At 41.9% G+C, this 24,180-nt stretch overlaps 1 protein-coding gene across 2 annotated transcripts in view; it reads left to right on the forward strand.

Annotated features, from left to right (window-relative positions):
- Positions 1–9,999: 9,999 nt before the first annotated feature.
- The window catches only part of CBFB (core-binding factor subunit beta), a 49,550-nt gene continuing 35,369 nt past the window's right edge, over positions 10,000–24,180 (forward strand). Inside the window, exons 1-3 of one of the 2 annotated variants that reach the window (XM_070612101.1) lie at positions 10,000–10,385; positions 10,607–10,693; positions 15,237–15,353. In XM_070612101.1, coding sequence (XP_070468202.1) covers positions 10,308–10,385; positions 10,607–10,693; positions 15,237–15,353 — 282 coding nt within the window. In that variant the 5' untranslated portion in view covers positions 10,000–10,307. The remainder of the gene's footprint in view (positions 10,386–10,606; positions 10,694–15,236; positions 15,354–24,180) is intronic. The other variant, XM_070612100.1, reaches the window with a different exon arrangement.

Genomic DNA, 24,180 nt, shown 5'->3' on the forward strand with positions numbered 1-24,180 from the left:
ATGGCTGCCTTCAGCTCCTAGAGCTGGCCCAGCTTTCAGGCTAGCCAAGTCATTTGACACTGAAGGAAGCAGGATCCTTTGAAGGAGCTATGCATGTAGCAGGGCCCAGAGCCTCAAGGAATCCCTTCCAGGGCCAAACCCTGATGCTGTCACGCCACTGTCCCTAGCCAGCAAGAAAAAGAGGCAGGCCACAGGCAGTTACCCTCTGCTGTAGGAGAGCGTGAACTCTCCAGTCTTGCTCTGCCAAGTCCTTTCTTTCAGACCCCTTCTCATCTCATTTTACAGTATTTTGACTAGACGTGGTGTGAACTCAAATTGTGCTTCCCTTGAATGCCAACATTTATAGCTGGATTTGTATCTGTGGGGGATCAGAATTGGCCACCCCAAAGTGTGTCTCTTTGCCTTGCTTGATTATTTTTAAGAAAAAAAGACTCTGAAAGAAACTTTGACCTTCCTCCTAACTGCCTAAGAGAATTTAAGATAAAAGGCCTGTTCCCAGGACAGGCCATCACCATAGATAACTCTGGGTATCCGAGACTGTGAGGGTCCTTGTTAAGCCCATTCTTATCAAAGTTCTGTTTGCCAAACATTTGCTTTTCCATTTCTATGTGAATTGGCTTCCCTCCCTTGGAAGTCCCAAACCACTACCCCCAACATTCTCCTATGACTTTAGCTGAAGATGGTATTTAATGTGACATCTTCTGCCTTTCTGGGAGTTACCCAGTCTTCCTGGGTTTCTCCCATGTGTACATGTTATAAAACTTTGTTTGATTTTCTCCTGTTATTCTGTCTCATGTCAATTTAATTCGTAGACCAGCCAGAATGGCCCAGAGGGTAAAGGAATTCTCTTCCTCCCCTACATATCAAAGTACCCAGTTGCACAGATCCTAGAATTTCAGAGCTAGAAGGCACCTTTATTATTGTCATCACCACCATTCTTTGAGAAGTTGTAACTTTATGCCAGACACTAACCCAGGTCCCTTCGGATGTCTCTGTCTGCCCAGTACATCCATTCCTTTTCCTGGGACATCACTCTGTCCACAGCAATTCACAGTGTCCACAGTTCAAGGCTGAGCAGATAACCCAAACTTGGCCTGTTAAAGTCAATCTGAAGATTTTTGTGGGAATATCGGGAAAGAGCAGTCCTCACCACTTGAGGGTGAGTCAGCATGTGAATGAAGCTAAAATAGAAAAATAGAACCAAGAGACCAAAAAAGAGACAGAGACAGACAGACAGATTTCTGGTGTTGATGAGGATTATTTTGGGCTGGTTACTTTTAAAACCTGCAGACAGGAAAGAAACTCTGAAAAGTAGAATTTACTTACCCTTTGTTAAGAGACCTTTACGTTTGTAAAGGAAATCTCCATCTGTGAGGATGTCTCCCTCTCTGCACCAGGAAGAAGGGGGGATGACCTTATCTCGAGAAACTCTTAATGGGGAAGGCAAGGACTTAAATCTGCATAATAATCTTGCTCTTGCTTGCTGTACTTGTCTGGTAACCTCATGTAACTGACTCCCCTCACCACCAACATCCTCCTTTGTCTTTAGCTGAAGATGATATTTAAGGTGGTGGCTTCAGCCATTTACTTAATCTGATCTGATTCTTATCTAAAGTTATAGGACCACCTAATAACCAGACCCCACCTGCACTGATACCATTTTAATGACTTTCTTTTACATAATCTTTCTTTTGTCTTGTAAAGAGATAACTCACATACCTATGCCTCAAATTTAGCCCCACCCTCAACCCATGTTTGCAGCTCTTTACTGCCCATGGGTCCTGTCCCCATGCTATTCCATACTATTCTCTGAGTAAAAGAGCACTACTGCCAGACCTTGAGAGTCCAAGAAACTTTTCTTTCAACTCCTTGACTCACCAAGCCCGCATCAGTGCAGTGCTTAAACGCGTGGATTTAGCCATGCCTGAGGACAGTTACGCACTCAGACTTTTCAGGTAATAAGCTAATACATTCCCCTTTTTGTGTAAGCCAATTTTAATTGGGTTTCTGTCACTTCAAACAAAAACACTCCTGGCAGATACATGTAGATGTCTTTGTCTTCAATTTATAGATTAAAAAACTGAGGAACAAGCTACTTCTGGGATCTTAGGCAAGTCACTAAAGCTCTCCAACATCAGGTTGCTCTAACAAAGAATGAAGATACTGAATTTCTTCAACTTCAGGACTCCTTTCTCTCCTGGAATCTCTCTCTGGGTCTACCCAGCCATATACCCTTGAATGAATCAGTAACTTGTTCTGAGTCTCAATTTCTCAAGCTCTAAAATAGGACAGTAATTCCTTCCCTCCTTACCTTAAAGGAATTTGGCAGAGTCCAGCGATAGAGTGTTTGAAAAATTACTTTGTACTAAAGCAAATGTTACATAGTGTCTGTATTTTATGAATGAGGAATCTCAGCTCATCCAAGACATCCACTGTTGTCCTAAAACGGCTCATATCTCTTCCAAAACAATTTTTCAAAGCTTTTTAAAATAAAACTTAATAAGACCTTAAAACATTTATAAAATGGCTTCTCCACAGCATCTCATTGGACAGGCTCTAGCTCAGGCCAGACTCAAGTAGAGTAAGGGAGATGCCAGTGGGTGAAGCTCTCTTGGGAGTAACTCTGTGTCAGGTAGTTTTGTCACTTCTCTAGGAAGTTTTGCATGCAGGATGTTTATTAAGAGGTGCCCTTGGAATCAAAACTTGTTGATGGGAGAGGAAAAAAGCAGAATTGGATAGAGGGAGACGTCAAGCTACACTGCAGGCTTAACAACAGCTCCAGCTAACTCCACAGGGAGCCCTGGAACTAATAATGGCCCATCAGCATTGCCCTGCTGGGCCCTTATACCCCCATCTTGATCAGTCATTGCATATGAGCTGCCCAGGAAGGGTGACCAGCAGGAAACTCTCTGCAGCTCAGGGAATCCCTGACGAGGCTGAGAGCATTCCCATCTGCTGGGATAACAAGTCCCTCACTGAAGAGAAATTTGGGTGGCACATGTCTGTTTCCATCTCGATCACCAACACTATCTAGCTGCAAGGCATGCTGGGAGCTCCCCTTGGGCAGGAAGAGCAAGATGAAGTTAGCATAATGTGGGGCTAGAGAGGCTACCAAGACTGTAGGGTGCCTTTAAGGAGGTTGGGTTCAGTCTCCAGGGCCGGCAGTGGTGAGGGGGTGCTGTGGCACAGCCATTCTGCCCAGCACAGGTGAGAAAGCCTTCTCAGAGACCTCTGAACCCACACTTAATGAAAGAGTATGAATTTGCCTGGCTGAGAAAGGGGAGAGAAGCAAGCTAGACAGAGGAAGTTAGCCAGGGCTGGAACAGTCTGAAGCGGCACTTCTTGCCTATTCACTCAGAAGTACCATCTAGAGGAAGAGAATTATTGTCCCTCTTGTGTTCCTAGAGGGAAGGCAGGCTGGTGAGGTGGCCATGGGCTAGTAATTCTGTTTGCCTATTTACAGGGCAATATTACAGCATGATGGGAAATCCTGCCTGCCAGGATGGTTTAGAGCTTGGGAAATTTGGGAAAGAATCCAAGAACAGGGCAGGGTGTCAAGGTATCAGCAGCAGGGAGACAAAAGGAGAGAAGGTAAAGGAAGATGCATTTGGATTCGAGTCGATAATGAGCCAGAAGCGAATGCTGAATTATTCAACCTCCTTTATTGATCCATTGATCTCTATCTGCAGGTCTTGGTTTATTCTTGGTTGGCATTTCCTGTGTCTGAGACACTGAGAAGAGAAATGGGGAGAGAAGGGAAAAGATTTTTAAGACTCAAGCAGAGAGAAGAGGCAGTTTCTCTCAAAGAGAAATTTGGCAACAGGTATAAGGAACCTTAAAATGCTCATACCTTTTGATGTAGTGGTTCTACTTCTGAAAATTGACGCTAAAAACACTATCCAAAACTTTTAAGAAAACGCTTAAGCATTGTGACATTTACAGAAGGCTGTTTTATAGCAATGAATAATACAAACAACCTAATAGAATAGAAATAATGGAAACAACCTAAATAGATGCCCAACAATAGGGGATTGGCTGAGATGCTATTAGGAATTTTATATGATTACATGGGAAAATACTTATGCCATATGGTTAGATGATAACAGAGCTTTCAAAACTATGCCTATAGAATGTCTTAGCCATATGAAGAAATGTGGATGGTGGGACCAGCCCCATGGCCTAGTGGTTAAGTTCAGCACACACTGCTTCAGCAGTCCAGGGTTGCAGGTTAGGTTCCTGGGTGCGGACCTACACCACTCGTCAGCCATGCTGTGGGGGTGACCCACATACAAAGTAGAGGAAGATTGGCACAAATGTTAGCTCAGGGTGAATCTTCCTCAAGAAAAAAAAAAAATAGAGGAAGATTGGCAACAGATGTTAGCCCAGGCTAAATCTTCCTCAGGAAAAAAAAAAGAAAAGAAAGAAATGCGCATGGAAAGAAGTCAAAGAAAATACACTGAAAGCAAGGATTTTTTTTTTTTTTAAAGATTTTTTGTTTTTTTCCTTTTTCTCCCCAAAGCCCCCCAGTACACAGTTGTATATTCTTCGTTGTGGGTCCTTCTAGTTGTGGCATGTGGGACGCTGCCTCAGCGTGGTTTGATGAGCAGTGCCATGTCTGTGCCCAGGATTCGAACCAATGAAACACTGGTCCGCCTGCAGCGGAGCACGCGAACTTAACCACTCGGCCACGGGGCCAGCCCCAAGCAAGGATTGTTTTGAGGTCATGGAACTCTCTTTCTATATTTCCTAAATTTTCTACAAAAAATATGTACGTTTTTAAATAATTGAAACAAAATTTAAGATTGGGGCAAGAGACACTCATATGACAGTTGCACAGTAGTGAAATAAACACAAATTAGGGGGGAGCCAAATCCTCCCAGAACCCAGGGTGCTGCTGTGTCCTAGGTGTACTGACCATCTCCCTGGCACATAGTGTGGACCCAAATGAGAGAATGAGGGGACACTATGGGGCAGTCACTCTGGAGGACAAAGTCCCCTGAACTCACATTTAAAGAAAAAGTATGAGTTTTCCAGCAGAGAAAGGGAAGTCATGCTAGACACAGGGAATAGTGAGAGCAAAGGCACTGAGGTATGTAGGGATGCAATAAGGCCAGTGTGGCTGATTGCAGGGTGCCATGGGGAGAAATGATGGGAGATGGGACTGGAAAAAGTAATGATTGTCAGGGGTCAGGAAAGCTGGGCTGAGGGCCCTTGCCTTTCTGCCAAAGCAAATCAGAGACTTGGGGGAGGGGGCTTAGGCGGGAGCGAGGTGTGGTTAGAGCTCACCACTGCCTTTCTCTAGTCTCCTAGTCCAATCTATTTCCCATCACCCACCAGAAACTTGAAGGGGAGGGGAGGGGCGGGGGAGCAGTCCAAAGCAGCACTCGAAGACGGTCAGCCAGGCCTCCTGACCCCAGCCTGGCCCTCTTCCCAGCACACCAGGCTTGGTCCCCATCCCCAGGCACCCAGACAAACCCCTCCGCCTCCCATGACAAAGAGGCTCATTTGGAGCCTGGGCAAGATTTGCAAACGTTAAACTTGTAATTACAAGGATGAAATCATCTGGTTCCTTTTAAGCAAACGGGTTTATTGATCCCAACACTGAAGAAATGCTATTCTGGGGAAACTTGCTCCTCTCAGCTTTCCTCTCCCTCTGGGATAGCTGAGCTGGTGGGGGAGGGTGGCAGGGGAGCTCAGAGGGGGGAAACCTCCTGGGAAGAGAAATTCTTAGGGCCTAAGGGTGAATTTTACGGTATGTAAATTATATCTCAAAAAGAATTCTTTAGGGCTCAGGAAACAGCCTCATTTAGGCAGACGACACCTCATCCTGGACTTAGCTCCATCTCCGTCCAAAACCTAGAAGGTGGGTAGAGCTGGCGCTTTCGGCACTGTGCCAGCCACTAATTTCCCTTCTCTCCCACACCCTTCAAGTCTCATTTGTGGCTCCAGGTCCTATTTCAGCTTCGAGATGGTACAATATTTCCTCAGTAACTGAAGGGAAACTGTTTCCTTAGGAAAAATGTACTAGAGGCTCAGGGACTGGGGAGGACCTCACCCTTTCTGCACGGAGAGGCAGATGTGGGTGGCTGCTGACACCAGACCTGGACAAAGCCATCCTTTCTGCTAAACTTGGGGAGGCAGGTTGTCTAGGCCTTTATCTTCCAAGCCAAGGAGGGACAAACAGTTGGGCTCAGGGGCAGGAAGGCACAACCATCAAGGGCAAGACACATCCTACCACAAAGCCCACAACACGACCCCTTCATTCAACCCGTGGGGGACCCTTTGGGAGCATAGCAGGGTGCTCCAGGAGGAATGACCCCAGCTTTAGCTCTCCATGAGTACACAGTTCAGTTCGGGAGATGAATAGGACTTATGGCCTCTTCGCCCACAGAGGCCTTAGAGTGGAATGGGTAGAGCCCGACCTTGGGATTGCCAGCCCCTGTGAGCCTCAGTTTCCTCTTCTGTAGAATAGGATCAGTAATACCAAACTTGCAGCATTATGGTGAGGAGTGAACAAAGATGATAGACCCACTGCTTAGCCATTTTGTTATCTCTAATGGGCCAGGATCTTGTCACTGTTCTATGGTCATTTATTTACTTTTTCAAAGTCTATTTCTCATCTTTCAATGTAGACAAGAAGATCTGTCTTAGAAGGTGACTGTGTGAATTAACTGAGATAAGGGGCATAGAAACACACAGCTCAGAGCTTCACAGCTGGGCCAGACAATTGAGGGTTCCCATGCCCTGCTGAGTGTTACTGTGCATTCTCTGCCTACCCATTCAAGATTAGTCTGGGAGCCCTGCAGGACCCAGGACCCATGCCCACCCAGGAAGGTAAGGAAGAGGAGGCCCTGGGGCTGGCTGAATCCTTGGGAAAGGGAGGCTCCAAGTGCAGGGCTTCAGAGAATTCAGCCAGGTTCTGGAGGTGGGGAGGGTGTTTCTAGGCAATGAATAGATACCCTTAAGCTTCCATCTGTGGGCCCTACTAGAGCTGGCTCTTAGCAAACCCCTCCATGGTGTGGTGCTGGACCAATCCATGCCCAGCTGGACAGATGCACAGAGCTAAATATACCTGAGGTGGGCGAAATTTTCCTTTATTAATTTTCCTTAATCCAGTTTTAAAAATAAGCGAAAAAAAAAATTAACAACAACAACAAAAAAGGCATACAGAGGTCAGCTGAGGAGATGGCCTGCTTCAGCCTGCGGCTTGTTTCCCGGTCGTCCTGGCCGGTTGGACGCCAGACAATGCTGAGTGTGGGTTGCTCTGTGGCCTGGAGTTGCCAAAGGCTGTCTGTGGTGCTGCTGTTCTGGGTCTGCCTGGCAGGTCTTCTCATTCCTTTTTCTCAAGACATCGTTCCCCATCCCCATGAGGCTGCCATTAGAGTACTCTGCCCTGCTCTGCACTCCCACTCCTCCTTGTCAGTTCCCTTGAGCCTAGAAGGAATTTGTCTCGACTCTGACCTTTTCCTTGTCAAAGCTCACAGTGTCTGTCTGGGCATCTAGGCTACTCCAGTGATATTTCAACTTTTATTTGTTATACATTTCCCATGGCAGAAACAATTATTGGTAGAGTCCAAAGACCAAGATCAGCTGGAGGTCCGTGTGCCCTACCTGGACCCACTGTGCAGTAAGAGTACTGCCTTGTGGATCATTTTTTAGAGACAGAAATGGAAAGTTTTACATGAATGTCCACCTAAACAGAATATGGTGGTGCTGAGTGGTATCACATGGGGTACCCTTTTTTCCTACCATAGAGGCCAACAGCAGAAACTCTGTTCCCCTGACCACTGTCTGTAGACAGTCCTCATTGACTGGTAGCAAGGCCATCATCTTCCCCTCATTTAGACAATGACTGTGTTGTCCTACTGCCCAAAGGTCTTAGCTGGACTGGGAAGACTTGAGTAGAGCAGCAGATGGATGAAAGTTTCTATTCCTTGTGAGTGACTTCATTCTGCCTTGGTGCCTTGGGGTGAAGGCTGCCTCACTCACCTCTCAACATAAGTTGCAGATGTTTTAAGGCTGGTTTGCCTGCACTCTCCGTGTGCTAATGTGGAGTTTCCCCCTCTAGTTTCACCAGAACCTTTAGGCAGCAAAATAAAAATGGCATCCTTTGCCAGATGTAGCTGATACACACTGTCCAGTGGGCCCACAATGCACTCCCATTCCCTCCTTTTGGGGAAACTGTTCTTCTTTTTCAGCCATCAGGTTCTCTTTGAGGCTGCCAATCCCAGGCCCCCAATCCTTGATCGGAAAGCATGTGACATAAGCAGGCCAATGTCATCACATCAGCTTGGACAGGGTGGTTTGGTAGAGGGGAGAGTATGTGACCCAGACTGGGCCAATCAAAGTCCTTCCCAGGAATTTAATGACTTGGAGATGGAGAAGTGGCTGCTCCTGTCCTTTGGCAGGAAATGAATGCCATTGAAGAGAGCCTGGGAGAATTATACAGTGAGAAGAAATGGAGAAGCGGAAAAGAGACTATCTCTGTCTGTGATTTATTTACTTAAAATAAAACAGACTGCTTTTTAGCTTTAATTTTGCTTGAATTGGATTTCAGTCACTTATAATTGAAAGAGACCTGAGGGGAAGATTCCAAGACAGACGGAGGCCCAACAACAGTGGTTGGTGACACTCACATCTATACTCTTTCTGTTTGTGCACACACATACATTCACACAGGCTTGGGGTGGCCCCGCAGAGCATGCCCGTGGAAGGAGCTGATTCTCTGTTTTCTTTTCAGAAAGAGTGTGTTTGTTACAACCATTGCTGAAAACTCTCTCCCTGACCTCAGGTGATGGATCACTCTCTGGACCTCATGGTGACCCACCATCCCAGTTTGCTGGGGACTGAGTGATTTCCTGGGACATGGGACTTTCATTGCTAAAACCAGGACAGTCTCTGGAAAACCACGACAGTTGGTCACCCTAGCTCAGTTCCATATCTGTAAAAATGAGATCGGGCTAGACAGGGGTTGGAAATTCTGCCACACCCTGCATTCAAGCAGATATTGCCAATGGCCTTGACACTAATTCCTGTGAGTTTAGGTGTATCCTCACAATCCTTTGCAATATGGCCAGCTACTGTTGGCACCTATTTGCAATCCTTGGACTGAGTTTTTGACAAGCTGGAATTTTAAGGAAGAGAATTTATTGGGGACCAACTTTGAGTCAAGCTCTGCCATAAATCCCATGTCAGACTCTCTCCAGCTTGTGCTAAACGACTTCCTTAGAACTTGTGGATGTTATTTCTTAGGATTTGATCGCACATTTGCTAAATATATGGAACGGCATTAGGTTATATACATAACTCAGCTTGTTCATTAGAAACTTGAACGTACTGAGTGCCCATGATGTGTTAGACGTACATAAAGGCTCTCACGCTAACACGGCGAGCTTGTGAGTGTGTGCATTTTGGAAATAAGCAAAGTGAGGCTTAGTTGTCCAGTGTTTGTCTAAGGCCCCAGGTAGCAGGCAGCGGAGTTGAGTAGGATCCCACCTAAGGCCCGTCGGACTCGAGCAGCTCCGATCTTTCCACCATGATGCGTATTCAGTTGGATTCTTTGCTCCGTTTCCATCTTTAGTCTTTGATGTGTACAGCCTACACCGCTTCCTGTAGGTTTTGGGAAGCAAAGTCCTCAAAAGATCTAAGTTTCACTGCATAGAGGTGACAATTTGGGGTTACTCTGAGCAGCTGGGGAGCCCCAAAGTTCCAGATAGCCGAAAGAAAGGACCTGCGGGAGCCGCCCCCTGTCTCCAAGGACCGGGCAGATCGCCACAGAGTGGTTCCACACGGAGCGGCCCGCGGGCGGCCAGGGGAAGAGAGCGGCGCCGCGGCAGGAGCTCGGGCTCGCCGAAGCCCAGCAGCCCCGCAAGCGGGCGGGCGGCGCATGCGCGGCGCGGGTCGCGGAGTTGTGAATGGTGCGTTTTGTTTGCCGGAGTTTCGGGCGGGCGGGCGCGCGAGGAGGAGGGGTGGGGCCGACGGGGGCGGGGCGGGGCGGGCGGGCTCGCGAGGTGGGCGGCGAGAGGAAGTGGCGGCGGCGGCGGCGGCGGCCGGGGGCGGCGAGTGCTGGGTCCGCGCGGGCGGTAGGCAACGGCTGAGGCGGCGGCGGCGGCGTGGGCTGGGCTCGAGCAGGCGGCGGCACCTCAGACTCCCGGGCGCAGGAGCCCACGCGGGCGGGCGCCTGAAACAAAGGGAAGCGAGGGTCAGGGCGCCGCGGGTGGGCGGTCAGTCGGTCAGCGCGGAGCCGGCCAGCGGGTGCCCGCGCAAGCCCCGAGCCCGGCCGGCCGGCGCGGCCTCAGGGCGGGAAGATGCCGCGCGTCGTGCCCGACCAGAGAAGCAAGTTCGAGAACGAGGAGTTCTTCAGGAAGCTGAGCCGCGAGTGTGAGGTGAGGCGGGCGGCGCGGAGGCCGCGGCGCGCCCGGAGTGGGCCCGGGCGGAGAAAAGTTTGGGCGGCGCGGCCCCCAGCCCGGCGCCGGCGCGCCCGCGGAGGGGCAATCTCGCCCGGGCGGCCGCCTGCCCGCGGACTCCAGTTGCCCTTATCGGCGCGGCGCGGGGCGGGCGGCGCCGCGGATTTGGCTCCTGATTTCGGGCCGTCTCTGCCTTGCAGATTAAGTACACGGGCTTCAGGGACCGGCCCCACGAGGAGCGCCAGGCGCGCTTCCAGAACGCCTGCCGCGACGGCCGCTCGGAAATCGTAAGTCGGCGGGGCGGGGGCGCGCGGGGCACTTGTTGCGCGGGGGCCGCCGCGGCCCAGGCCGGTTCCGGACGGCGCCGCGGCTCCCGGAACTGAGCGGGCGCCGTCTCACTTCCTACTCGGGATTCAAAATGCGAAACCAGACGCTGGCGGGCCGCGTCCTCTCGCGGAGACGCTGCCCCGTGGCCCCTGCGGGTGGGTCTCTTCCCCAGACGCGGCGGGTGGGACGCCAGCCCGAGCCCAGCTCAGCAGGGAAGGGTCATTGGCTAGGCTGTGACACTGATTAAGGGGTCAGGCTATTTGTAGGAAGAAAACACCCTTTCGGAAAAAGAATTGGGCTTCGTTCAGGGATCTGATTCCTGGGCGGTAGTTCGTTTCTTAGACGCTGGATTTGTTGGTAAATCTATACGTGAGGCTCTCGCACTCCCGGTGTGGCTGAGGGTCAGTCTTTCCGCCAGTTATCTGTTGTCCTAATGGAGGGGGGAAAAAGCCCTAAAGAACGTTCCGTCTTCTTTTCTTAGAATGTTCAGCCTCAGGAGAATCAGAAAGAAGCCATTATCGTCTTTTTTCAAACCTTAAAAAACATATCCCGTTTGGTGCTGCAGTTCCTAAAGAATTGCATGGATCTGCGAAATCCGCAGTTGATCTTGAGGCCGTGTTTGAGGTGGTGGGTTTGGTGCTTCGCCCACACCAAACCTGATGTTGAAAAAACATCCTCGCTCCTTTTGATTTGTCCTGTTGGAGGTGCTGATGAGGGAATGAAGAAGTCAGAGAGTGAGTAGGAAGAAACTGAAGAAAGACTGATTATTAATTAAAAGAAAAAAAGTTGAAGTCCTGTATAATGGGATCCAGTTATCTGCTCTGTGACTTGGGCCCATTGCATTTGCAGAGACTTGGAGCTGCAGTGCAGTTTGAATTTGGGTTAACAATGGGAAGACATATTGGAACGTTTACTTCTCCCACCTCCTTTATAGAGAATCTGTTTATTTTTATTGAGATACAGTTCACATACCACAAAGGTCTCCCTTTTCATCACCGAAATCAGATTTATTTTTAAAGAATATTTCGATATTTAAAACGAAGTCTTTTTAGATTTGTATTACAGATAATGAGAAGATACTGGCTGAATTTGTTAGGAGCTGTAGAATATTGGGTAATTATTGCCTGTTAATGAAAGGAAATCTCCAGCTTTTAGCCCACGTCAGGCTTCCTAAGTAGTTGTAATAGTTATGTGATGAAACTGTGTAAGACAAATACTTTTTGGTTTTGGCACTGAGTGGTAGAAGAATCATTAGTTGGTCCTGTGATTATATCATCCTTTGCCTCGGTTTCCTTTTGCAAAAGGTAGGTGGTATGCCTCACCAGTGGATTTCCTGGAGGTAATTGATGTAAGTGTAAAAGATAAGATACGAAGTGCTGTCACGATTTTTTAAAGCCAAGGGTTTTTTTGGAAATCTGGTGAAGCACAGCTATTAGGGTCTCTCTGTCATATCAGACTTTACTGCATGTAATTATGAATTGGGAGTATAATTTAACCCACAGTATATCTGAATTGCTGTTCAGTACTATAATATTGCTGTAATATAGCAGTATTAGAGGTTGCTTGTATTTGTCATAAATTTCTTTCCAGGGATAAATCAGACACATATTCTAGGCCGTCTTCTCTTCTAAATATCTGATCCTACAAATTTTAATAAGTTCTTAATATCTGACAGGTATTAAAAGTTAAAGAAGGTAGATTGAGTTCTGTGTAAGAGTTGCAGCTAAGCTTGTATACGTGTCTTAATTTCTTGAATAATGTAACTCTTTATATTTGGTAAGGAATTTCCCATTTCTCTCTCTTTCTAGTTTCCCCCCTTTAATTCAGTGTTGTCCACATTTAAATTATGAGATTCTTGGCTCCTAGAGGGTGGAGACCACATTACTTCTGTGATATATTCATTAATATACCCCCATCTATGCAGGTACTTTGTACAGTGCCTTTTGCATCATAGGTCTTGATTAATTGAATTTAGAGGTTACTTAATTTAATGCCTAAAATTTATCTTTTGACTTATGAACAGGAAATGGCTTTTACTTATTTGGTTGTGGAAAATAGGTGTGGAAAGGCATTCTTTTGCCTCTATTTTGACAGCAGCTATATACCATAAAAATATACCTAGTTCCCAAAACTATTCCCAACCCTTTTTTCCCTCTCTTTTTATTCCTTTTATTTTGAATGTCTCCTTAATGTATCAGTGAGGTTAATTAAAAATTTATTTTGTATTTAGATGTGAAACAACTTAAGAACTGTGATGCTTATCTCCTCTTAACTATAAAAGTTACCCAGACTCCTTATCGTAGCTTGAATAAAAGTGATTCAGGGTGAGGGGTAGAATCTATTTGGTAAAATCTGACTTATTCCTCATGTAAGTTCTTATTGTAGTAAGAGTGTTGGAGACATCTTCAACACTAATGATTGATAAAAGAAAAAATACTTGTGGCAGATATGGTGACTCTATTGTAAGAGCAGTAAAAACTGTATATTTTTAATCCCGAAGATGGAAGGATAAAAGGTATGTTGGATTGACACAAGATGTGCTAGTTTATCATTTATGAAACCTATGAAATATAGTCAGGGCAACCTGGAAATCTTAAATATAGACAATGATAACAGTGTAGGATTTTTATGTTTTCAAACAGAATTTTCCCAACTCTTATGTATGTGTAGGTATTCCATTAGAAGAAGAGTTCTGTGGTCAAATAAATTTGGGAAATGCTATTCTAGAATGATCTGTTTTGACCACTTCTCCTGTCTCAGAGAGGGATCTTGATGAGATAATGGACGTAAAGTGATGAAGCAGGAAATCTCTTCTGAGGTTGGTCTTCAGACAGGAGGTGAGGTAATAAGATCTGTAGACTGTCTTTCCTTAGCACAGAGCTGATATGGGGTACACTGGGGGCAGAAGGATTTGTTACTAGGTGACTGCTGAAGAAACATGCCTGGGGGATTTTGACGCAGGGCATTCATTCATGGGCTGAATCTCTTACCTGCCACCCATTCTGCTCTGAGAATTTCATTCTCTGGGGCTGAAAAAGTTAGCTCTCCTATCTAGCTCAAAATTATTTCTCTTACATTATTCAGCAAATACTTACACAGTGTTTACTTGGTACTGTTCTAAGCACTTTGCAAATATTAATTTATGAGGAAACTGAGGTACAGAGTTAAGTAACTTGCCTCAGGTCATACAGCCTAGGCAGTTTGCCTCCCACAGTCTGCTTTCCATTTGAACTGTTGGTTCATTTCACTTCAATTGATTGTTTTTTAATCTTATGCTAGTAGTGGGGAAAGATTTTTTTTTTTAAAGGTTAATATTGACATTTGTTCAGTCTCTATTCATATAAAATATTTACCACAAGAAAGGATACCCTAGTTGATTAGGGAAATACCATCCAAGACGTCTCTCTATAGAGATTTAGCAGTTAGGTTGACAATTGTACCTGTAGTACCAGTAATAGAAATAGAAAATATAAATTTTTACCTCTAAAGAATCTAAGCTGTTCTTCATCAGGGGAACTAGTGGATAGCTGAATCAGCTAATGGCTTTAACCAGATTGCCCAAAATATGAACCCCTTGCTTTCAGCTGAAGACTGTATGCTTGGAAACAAATTATGCTTTAGAACTTTAATTAGTAAAATAAAACGAACGTTCTCTCATTTCAACAAAGAAGAGTTTACAATTAGATGATGAAAAATGTGTTTTTTTCAAAATGCTTTTTACTTATTTCTTTCTTTCTGAATTTCCCTTGGGAAGAGGGACAGTGTTATTTCCTTTTTCTCCTTGGGAGAAATAGTTAAATTGCTCACAGGCTACACAGAATGACACTTTATTGAAATGGTTTTAGATTGTCTGTTAAGCTGTGCCATCCACATCTTTTATAAATATTAAATGACTACTCTTGTTATAGTCAGATCTAGTCCTCCTAAAGTCAAATTTTTGAAAATGCATGTTTTTTTTAAATCACCCAAGGTTTTAAGAGAGATGAGAAGTGCTGTCACATCACGTGCTAATGAATGGTTTATCAGAAGAGATACAGTCCCGTTGCATTTTTAATGTGTAGTGGGCTTTTAGAACATAGCGTTTCCTTGAGCAAGGAAAATTAAAATGTCTCATTTATACAACTTTGTGATATGCTTAAAATTTAAAATGGTTAGATCTTGAGTGATTTTCACATTTAAAAATATGTTTTTTAATTCAAGGATGTTGGTTCTGGATAGACATTAGCAATGTGTGATCCTAACGTCAGCAAGAAATGACCTGAAAGAAAGTATTGATTCCATGTCTGATTTTATATTTAAGCAGCCAATGGCAAATGTCCTCAAAATGGAATCAGATGTTTGTAACTTAATACTTAAGAAAAATGATGAGTGCATGTTTTTTACTTTTAAGTATTCTCGATGCTGCCTGGCTTAAGACAGAAACTGATGTAAAAATAAATGACTGCCTGCATAATTTATGTAATGTCTTGCTCCTGATCCTGTTTGTATTGATTTTTCTAAAAGGCTTTTGTGGCCACAGGAACCAATCTGTCTCTCCAGTTTTTTCCGGCCAGCTGGCAGGGAGAACAGCGGCAAACACCTAGCCGGGAGTATGTCGACTTAGAAAGAGAAGCAGGCAAGGTAGGAAACGTTTCTTTGCAGTTTGAAATACTATGAATTGTTAGAGATTATCTGATGATTTACATTATAATAAAGAGATCACAGGTCTGATCATACAGGCATATGGTCAGATTGGTTTTCGTATTATAAGGATGTAATACAATTTTTAAAAAATCACTGTCAAATTTTTTATATCATTGCTTTACTAATTTCATGTATACAGCGTTCACCACAGAAAGTTCTAGCCTTTAAAGAGAGTAGTGTGCTTTCTTATTTGTAACATTCAAAACTTAATTCCTTTAAAAGTGTTGACAAGAAGTTTTTTGTTTCACTAACGTGATTACAGTGCTGTAAAAAAATGAAGTTAAAAGAAAAATGGGAAAAGGTGCTCTAAGCTTAAAATTTAATAATATTTAAAAATAGCTAATGGATAACTTTCTACTTCCGTTAATATATCAAATTTAATTTTGAGAGAAACAATGTGGAAACTTTAACTTGGAAATAATTTTTTTGTTTTGAGGAACAGCTGGGAAAACAAATAGATGCCTTAAAATGTTTATATTGGAAGTTTAGATTGAAGATATAAAAAATGCGGATGGACATGTTTAAGCTGAGAGTCCTATTAAAATCTAAGTTAAATGTTTATATGATTTGGTGAAATTTTAATGAATAATATCTGTTTGGTTCGTCTTTTAATATGAAAGTGACTCTTGAAGAACATTTAAAGAAAAAAATTTTTTTGATGTCATTTTATGCTCAATATTTCTCCTGTTTCCTTTGTAGTGTTTCCGTACCTGTTTTTATCAACTTGCTAAATTACTTTTCTAAGTGTTGTCACGAATAGCATAACCTATCACTTTATTTGCAAAACATAAGAAACATCAAAGTCTTCGTTGGAGAGACTTAAAAGGTTTTTGTATTAGCCTCTGTTAGGAAAAGGATTTCTGATTTTGTGTATATACAATAAAGAGTTTTTTGTTTCCTTTAATTTTATGAAATAAGGTTTGATCTTTTTTGGGTGACTAATCTCTGGAAAGGGAGAGGGAAAATAAGTTACAGAATTTAAAAAATGAGTAATAATAAGTAGGTAATTTGCTTTCCTATGTATTAGCTTGTTTGCTTGGAAGATTAAAAGCAAATGTACCAGATTTTACTATTTGCGAATTCTTACTTGTAAGGGAGAAGTTGGGAAGTCATTGTAGGATTATTGTTTTTTTGTCTGTTTGGTGCATGTGTGTGTGACTAAAGGAAGAAATCGGTTTTTTCCTTGTTCAAAACACTTGTGAAGTTTGTTTAACATGGTAGCTCATGTACTACAGACATAAACCAAAAAATTCCTTTCCTGTCAACTTTAAGCTAAACTATTTTAAGGTTTCAGAATTGACATCCCAGTGTTACTGAAGTCTTCCAGTATTTAATCACTAATAAATGGATCTTAACTCTACTAGAAAGTATGTTTGTTTGAATTAATTTTATGATATCTGTGTGCTAGATTGAAGACCACATTATCCTTGGACTTAAACCATTGAGATGTTTGTAGTTATATGACCAACAATAACAAAAATGTTGGATGGTTTATTCTAGTATCTAGAGGATATGTTTTCAAATACATCAGGGAAAGTGATAGAACTGATGAAAGCTGTCAGGAAACTTGCATTTTATTAATAGTTTTAATTTATCTTTTTGAGGAAGATTAGCCCTGAGCTAACATCTGCTGCCAATCCTCCTCTTTTTGCTGAGGAAGACTGGCCCTGAGCTAACATCTGTGCCCATCTTCCTCTACTTTATATGTGGGACACCTGCCACAGCATGGCTTGCCAAGCGATGCATAGGTCCGCACCCAGGATCCAAACAGGCTACCCCGGGGCCACCGAAGCAGAATTCGCGAACTTAACTGCTGTGCCACCTTGCCAGCCCTAATAGTTGTTTTGGAAGGTGTTTTTCTGTAAATGGCCAGTTATTAAATATTTTCAGTTTTGCAGGCATATGGTGTCTGTTGCAACTACTCAGCTCTGCTGTAATAGTGTGAAAGGAGCCATAGACAATATGTAAACAAATGAGTGTGGCTGTGTTTCAAAATGGTAACACTGGCAGAAGTCAGTATCTTTCCTTCAGATTTAAATCTGTGAATGTTTACGTATAGATCCTGTATTTCTCAAAAATTATTTTGTCAACACCTGTATTACAGCAATAGGATCTAGAAGAAAAAAGCATTTTAAGGCAAAAAAAAAAAAATCTGCTAGTATATTGCTCTATACCACTGGGATCAAGTATGCTAGTGAATTTAGAGAAACGGTTCTGACTGTTTTCATCCATGGACGTCAGGCTGGGGCGTCTCTTATTTCTCTTTCTCCTTTTTTATGGTCTCTGTTTTGATAACCATTAGCCTTTATTTCTTTCCCGACAGGACTAGGGCTAGAGGCAAAGAAAAATTGAAGGAATTTTTTCAAATGTTAATTATTTTCCTCTGCTCCTTATATTGGATTGCAAATCAGTGTCTTTTCTTCCACAGTTTGTCAACCTAGTTACCTCCTGAAGCAGCTTACTTCTCTTCCCAGTCACACCCAGCTTTGAGAAAACTAGTGGTTAAGGCTTCAGAGTTGGGCATAATTGAATTAACTCCTGGCTTCATTTACCGCTGTGTAACTTTAGGCAAGTTTTTTAACCTTTATAGTTCTCAACCGTAAAATGAAGTTCATGCATACTTCCCAGGGTTGCTCTTGTGATTGAGTGATAGGTAAAGCGCTTAGCCCGGTATCTGACACAGTTATTCAAAAATTGATTCAGAAGGTATTTGTTGAACACCTGTTATGTGTACTGAGCACTGTCCTAGGTACTTGAGGTATATCAGTGAACAAAACAAAGATCCTGCCCTGGAGGTTGTTTTGTAGAAAGAGTGGAGGAGTAGACAATATACATAATAAATAAGCATATAATATGTTACGAAGTGGTAATTGCTCTGGAAAAAAGGAAAAGTAGAGTAGAATAAGGGTGATCAATGAGCAGGAATGTTTGCAAGTTTAAATAGGGTGGTCTGGATAAAGAAGGTCATTTGAGCAGAGGCCTCAAGGAAGCTGGGGAATGATGAGCCATGGAGGTATTGGGCGAAAGATGTCCCACACAGGGGAGACAGCCAATGTAAAGGTCCTGGAAGTGGGAGCAGGCACTGTGTGTTTGATAAACAGCAAGCATGCCAGTGTGGCTTAAGTGGACTGAGTAAGAAGGAGAGTAATAGGAGATGAGGTCAGGGAGATAACAAGGAGTCAGTTTATGTGACCATAGTAGGCCTTTGTAACAACATGGACTTTTATTCTAAGTGAAATGGAGATTAGTTTCAGGTTTTAGAGCAGATGAATGATGTGATCCGCCTCAGGTTTTGAAAGGATCACTCTAGCTACTAGGTTAACAATAAGTTATAGGGGATGAAAGTGAAGCAGGGAGACCAGTTTAGTTATTGAGTAATCTTGGCAAGAGGCTAGAGTGGTAGCAGTGGAGGTGGTGAGAGTGCTCATAGTCTGAATGTATTTGGAGATAGAGCCAACAGAATTTGCTTATGGATTGGATTTGGGGTGTGAGAGTCAAGAAGGACTCCAACTGTTTTGGCCAGAGCAGCTGGGAGTATGGGATTGCTGTCATCTGAGATAGGAAAGGCTGTGGGTGGAGTAATTTTGAGGAGCAGTTTAGGACATGTGAATTTGCAATGGTAGCTTGTTACTGAAGCTTCTATTTTCTCACAACCCACCCTTAACTTCTTAAATTATGGCACTACTTTTTCATAAGTGACCATTTGTCTGCTTATCTGCAGAGTTCAGTGGCATTTAAAAAAGAATCGACTTTATTGAAATGAAGTTTGCATTCAGTAATATGCACCCATTTTAAGTGTATAATTTGAGTTAACAAATGTATGCACCCATGTAAACACCACCCACAAGATATCAAGATAATTAAGATATGTTTCTGTCAACCCCAAAAGTTCCCTCATGCTGTTTCACAGGAATCTGAGAGTGGCTTGGCTGGATGGTTCTGGCTAAGAGCTGGGGCTGTGCAGTCTTTGAAGACTTAACTCCTGCTGAAGGATCTACTTCTGAGCTCATTCGTGTGACTATTGGTAGGTGACTTTAGTTCCTAGTCATGTGTACCTCTCCATAGAGAGAAAAAGAATAAAGTCACCCTGCTTTTTGTGATCTATCCTCCGATCCCTCGTGTCTTATTCTGTTCACTAGAAGCAAGTCACTGTCTAGCCCACACTCAAGAGGAAGCGAGGAGAATTTATTCATGCACATGGGTGTGAATACCAGGAGGCTGGTTTCATTGGGACCATTTTGGTGGCTGGCTACCACAATATTCACTTAAATTTAGTGAATCTGAAAATATTAGAATGCTAATAGGAAACAGAAGCTCCATATTCTCTTTGATTTGAAGTATGGCTTTAGATCATAAGAAAATGGGCTTAGCGAAATCAATCCTTTTATTCATTCATTCTGGTTTTGTGTTTGTAGGAATATTTTCAAACCAAGAGCCTTCAGTAAGGAAGGTCTGTTAATGAATAACTGACCATAAATAGGTACTTTATGTAAGACCAAGTCAGAACACACAATTTTATAATCTGTCTTTCAAATATATTTGAAACTTTTGCACCCAGGTGTCTGGTGAGCTGTCTACATTGGCTCTCAATAAGGGTCTGTCTCCGAAGAGGTTTAAAATAATACAGTGTAGTGGAAAGAGCTTTGGATTTGAGTCAAGAGACAATCATAACTATTTTCCTTACCTATAAATGGGAATCAGAATGTCTACCCTATTCATATACCTCATGTGAGGATTAAATGAGGTACCAGAATATGTGAAAATGCCTTTTAAATTAAAGCCCTATCCAAAGTTAGGCTATTTAATGGTTTTGTAGACTGAGATTATAGATAACTTAATCAGGGAGGTTTAGTGCTGTAGCTTGCCTTAGGTCAGCTTCACTTCAGGTAGCTACACAATGTTGAAACACCACGTCTTTCCCAAGTGGTCCATCCTGGTGTATTAGAAACCCTGACAGCCAAAATGTTCTTGAATCTTTCTTAATCTAAACTGTTTTCCTCTAATTTAGGTGTCAGAAGACAAGGAAAGAACTGATCAGAATTTAAATAGTTCTTACTTTACATTTTTATAGACCAAGCAACTCCAATTCCTTTGGTCTTTCCTTGTAGGACCAATTTCCAATTACTTTTTATTTCAAACAAATGCAAATGATTATGGTTGACCATAAGTTATTAGTCTTGAGTGGTCAGATTAATGGTTTTTGCCTGCATTCTGTGTTTCATAAAGCCTCATTGGGATTTTGAATTAATGATTGTATATGCTTACTACATGATCCTAGTTTTTGAGTATAGAATAGAGGATATGAACAATAATTTATAAACTGAAAAAAATGAACTTTACAGTGCTACTGTTTATCACTTTTTTCTATGGAAATTGAATGTATTATCTAGTTTTACTACATTGGCCTCAGAAGGAGAGAGGTTAAACTCTTTTACTGTTGCTACATTCCTGTTTATAACTTAACAATTTTAATTGGTAGTCACATAACATTAATAGCATACATCGAGAAGTATTTATGAAATGTATGTCATTGGAGTAGGTACTTTTTAAAATTTTTGATAAATTGTGTTTTATTTTTTTCTTTCTGAACTTTTATGCTTAAAAATCTTTTATTATTCATTTCCATGAGCATGAAATAGCAAAGCAAAATTTAACAGCATTTGATTTAATGAATGAGGGCAGACTCTTGTTTTAAATGGCTTCTCCAAAGGTTTGTGACTCTGCTTCTTCTGGAGCATTTTGCTTACTTGCTTGTAGGAACTTTGTCCCAAAATAAATATTGTGTCTGTTTATGTACCATCCACAGTTTGGCAGGGTTTAGAGGATTCCTTGATGTTAGCTTTGAGGCATTCCTATTCAAGCTCAACAAGTTTCTTTTCCTCGGTAGACAACCCAGTCATTCCAAATAAAAGATATATGTGGTAAAGCTTTGGAATGCGATTTCCCCTAAGAGAAATTGAGCTTGTCAGATCTAGATTTTAAGTATTTTAATTCAACTAAAATATGAAGCGGATTTTCCAGTACTTAGTTATTGACCGTTTAGTGCATTGAAATAAGTAATCTGGTTTTTAAAAATATGTTTTAAGTATGCTGTTATATTTTAATAACTGAATCGTAAAGCTTAGAAGTGAACGTCCTAGGCTTGTATTTTTAAAGAAAAGGTTTTATTTCAATTATTATTATTTTTTCTTTGTTTCTTAAAGATTGGCACCTGAGCTAACAACTGTTGCCAATCTTTCTTTCTTTTTTTGCTTTTTCTCTCCAAATCCCCCCAGTACATATTTGTATGTTTTAGTTGTGGGTCCTTCTAGTTGTGGCATATGGGACGCGGCCTCAACATGGCCTGATGAGTGGTACCATGTCTGTGCCCAGGATCCAAACCAGTGAAACCCTGGGCCGCTGAAGGCGAGTGTATGAGCTTAACCACTCGGCCACGGGGCCGGCCCCCTATTTCAATTATTTTTAAATCCAAGAGGAAGAGTTACTGACTTCATGAATAAATTAGAGTGTTTAAAAATTAGGATGTTATAGTACCTTCCAGTTGGGGTTACATTAATTTGCATATAAATGTACCTCTGAAGTATATGAAGATTGTATATTCTCTTTTCCCTTCTCTTGAATTATACTATTTGCCTGGATTTACTTTTCAGTGTAAAGGTAAAATTTCAGTCTTGGCCTTATCTGAATTATATATATATTCTAAGTTAGAGTAGACAGAAATAATGTCTGAGAGGAACATCCTTTATTCCTCCCCTCCTTCCTTCTACTTCCTGACCATATATATATATATATATATATAGGTATGTATTTTTTTTTTTTAAGGAAGATTAGCCCTGAGCTAACTGCTGCCAATCCTCCTCTTTTTGCTGAGGAAGACTGGTCCTGAGCTAACATCCATGCCCATCTTCCTCTACTCTGTATGTGGGACGTCTACCACATCATGGCTTGCCAAGCAGTGCCATGTCTGCACCCAGGATCCAAACCGGTGAATCCCGGGCTGCTGAAGTGGAACTTGCACACTTAACCGCTGCGCCACCGGGCTGGCCCATGTTTTGGTTTTTTTTATTGTGGTAAAATATACATAATATAAAATTTACCGTTTTAACTATTTTTAACTATGCAGTTCAGTACCATTAAGTATATTCACATTGTTGTGCAACCATCACCACCATCCATCTCCAGAACTTTTTTCCTTTTCCCAAACTAAAACTCCATACCCATTAAACATTAACTCACCATTCCCTCCTGCCCCCAACCCCGGGCAGCCACCATTCTACTTAGACTAGAACATGTTAACTAGTCTTATTTAGCTAGTCTAGTCCAGTTAGCTGTTAGCTAATATTTTCTTGTTAAAGACAGTGATATGGTAGGGAGTTTAATTATTATTACCTTCTTTTGTGAAAATATATAGTATTTGTCCTGCTGTGACTAGTTTATTTCACTTAGCATAATGTCTTTAATGTTCATCTATGTTGTTTCAATGTAGTGTTTTAAAATAACTTTTTTCCTGACAAAAAAATTAGAAAAATTTGGAAAATACACTTTTAGAAAAGATATCAAAATCGTCCATAACCTACCGCTTAGAAAACCATTGTTAATATTTTATTATTTTGTCAACTTTTTTCTGTGAATATTTAAATTTTAAAACAAAAATGAAATTTTCTATCTGATATAGCATTTACTTTTTTATCTTTGAATTTTCTACACATCTTGTTAGTAATTGTTGGATACTTTTTTATCTGACATTGAAAAAAATCTTTCTGATCTTACTGTTATTAACCATGAAATAATAGAAAAATTAGAAATAAGTATTTACCTTTGTATATAGAAAGAAGCAACAAAGTGATTATCAGTGTTAAGTTTTAAAATAAAAAGATGAGAAATATGGACATGGATGTACTTACTGAGCACAGATGCAATATCCATCCTTCTAGGAAACCTTTGCAAATTAATCTAGGAAACAATAGTCATCCTGTACAGGTGGCAATCATACGAAAAATCTTTTTCTCTCATACAGAAAAGTTTAGGCATTCTAGTAAAGGCATTTTGGGAGGAGTAGGAGGAGTTTATTAACGACCTCGCAGTAGATGAGACTCTCTTGTCTACTGTGTATTTTTATTTCCTCATTTAAGATTTAGAATAATAATAGCAAACAGTTCTGTAGCACTGGCTATGTGCCAGGTGCTATTTTAATTGATACATAGATAACATACACTGATACTTTTATGATCTCCATTTTACTGCTAAGAAAACATATGTAAGTTTTAACACTCTTTAGCTTGAGCAGGCTCCTAGACTTTATTTCTTTGATACTTAGTTTTCTACAGAGGATTAGAAGCCACAGACTAGTTAACATGTTCTTGTTATAGACAGTGTTATGGTAGGGAGTTTAATTATTGTTACCTTATTTTATGAAAGTATACAATGTAAACATTTGAAAATTATTATTTATCATGAGCTTTTCACTTTAGGCTGAGCCTTCTCAAGTTGATGTGTATTTAGGAACCAAGAATTTAAAATAACACTTAAAATTTGCCTTTTGGCAGTATAACTGTGCTTTTAGGACTCAGATGCTGTGCTGTACTTTGTATCTTACGAAGGAATGATCTGAGTCTGGGAATGGTTGTTTTTGTGGGTAAAAACCTTTTTTCTACATATACAACCAATCCTTATCCATTTTGTCTTTTAAAACTTCTGATGTAAACGCAGGTTAATCTTCAGATTAAAACAAAAGGGTAGCATAGGAACATGTGACTTAAGCATT

The sequence above is a fragment of the Equus przewalskii genome, chromosome 3 (genome assembly GCF_037783145.1).
Source record: "Equus przewalskii isolate Varuska chromosome 3, EquPr2, whole genome shotgun sequence".
Lineage (NCBI taxonomy): Eukaryota > Metazoa > Chordata > Mammalia > Perissodactyla > Equidae > Equus > Equus przewalskii.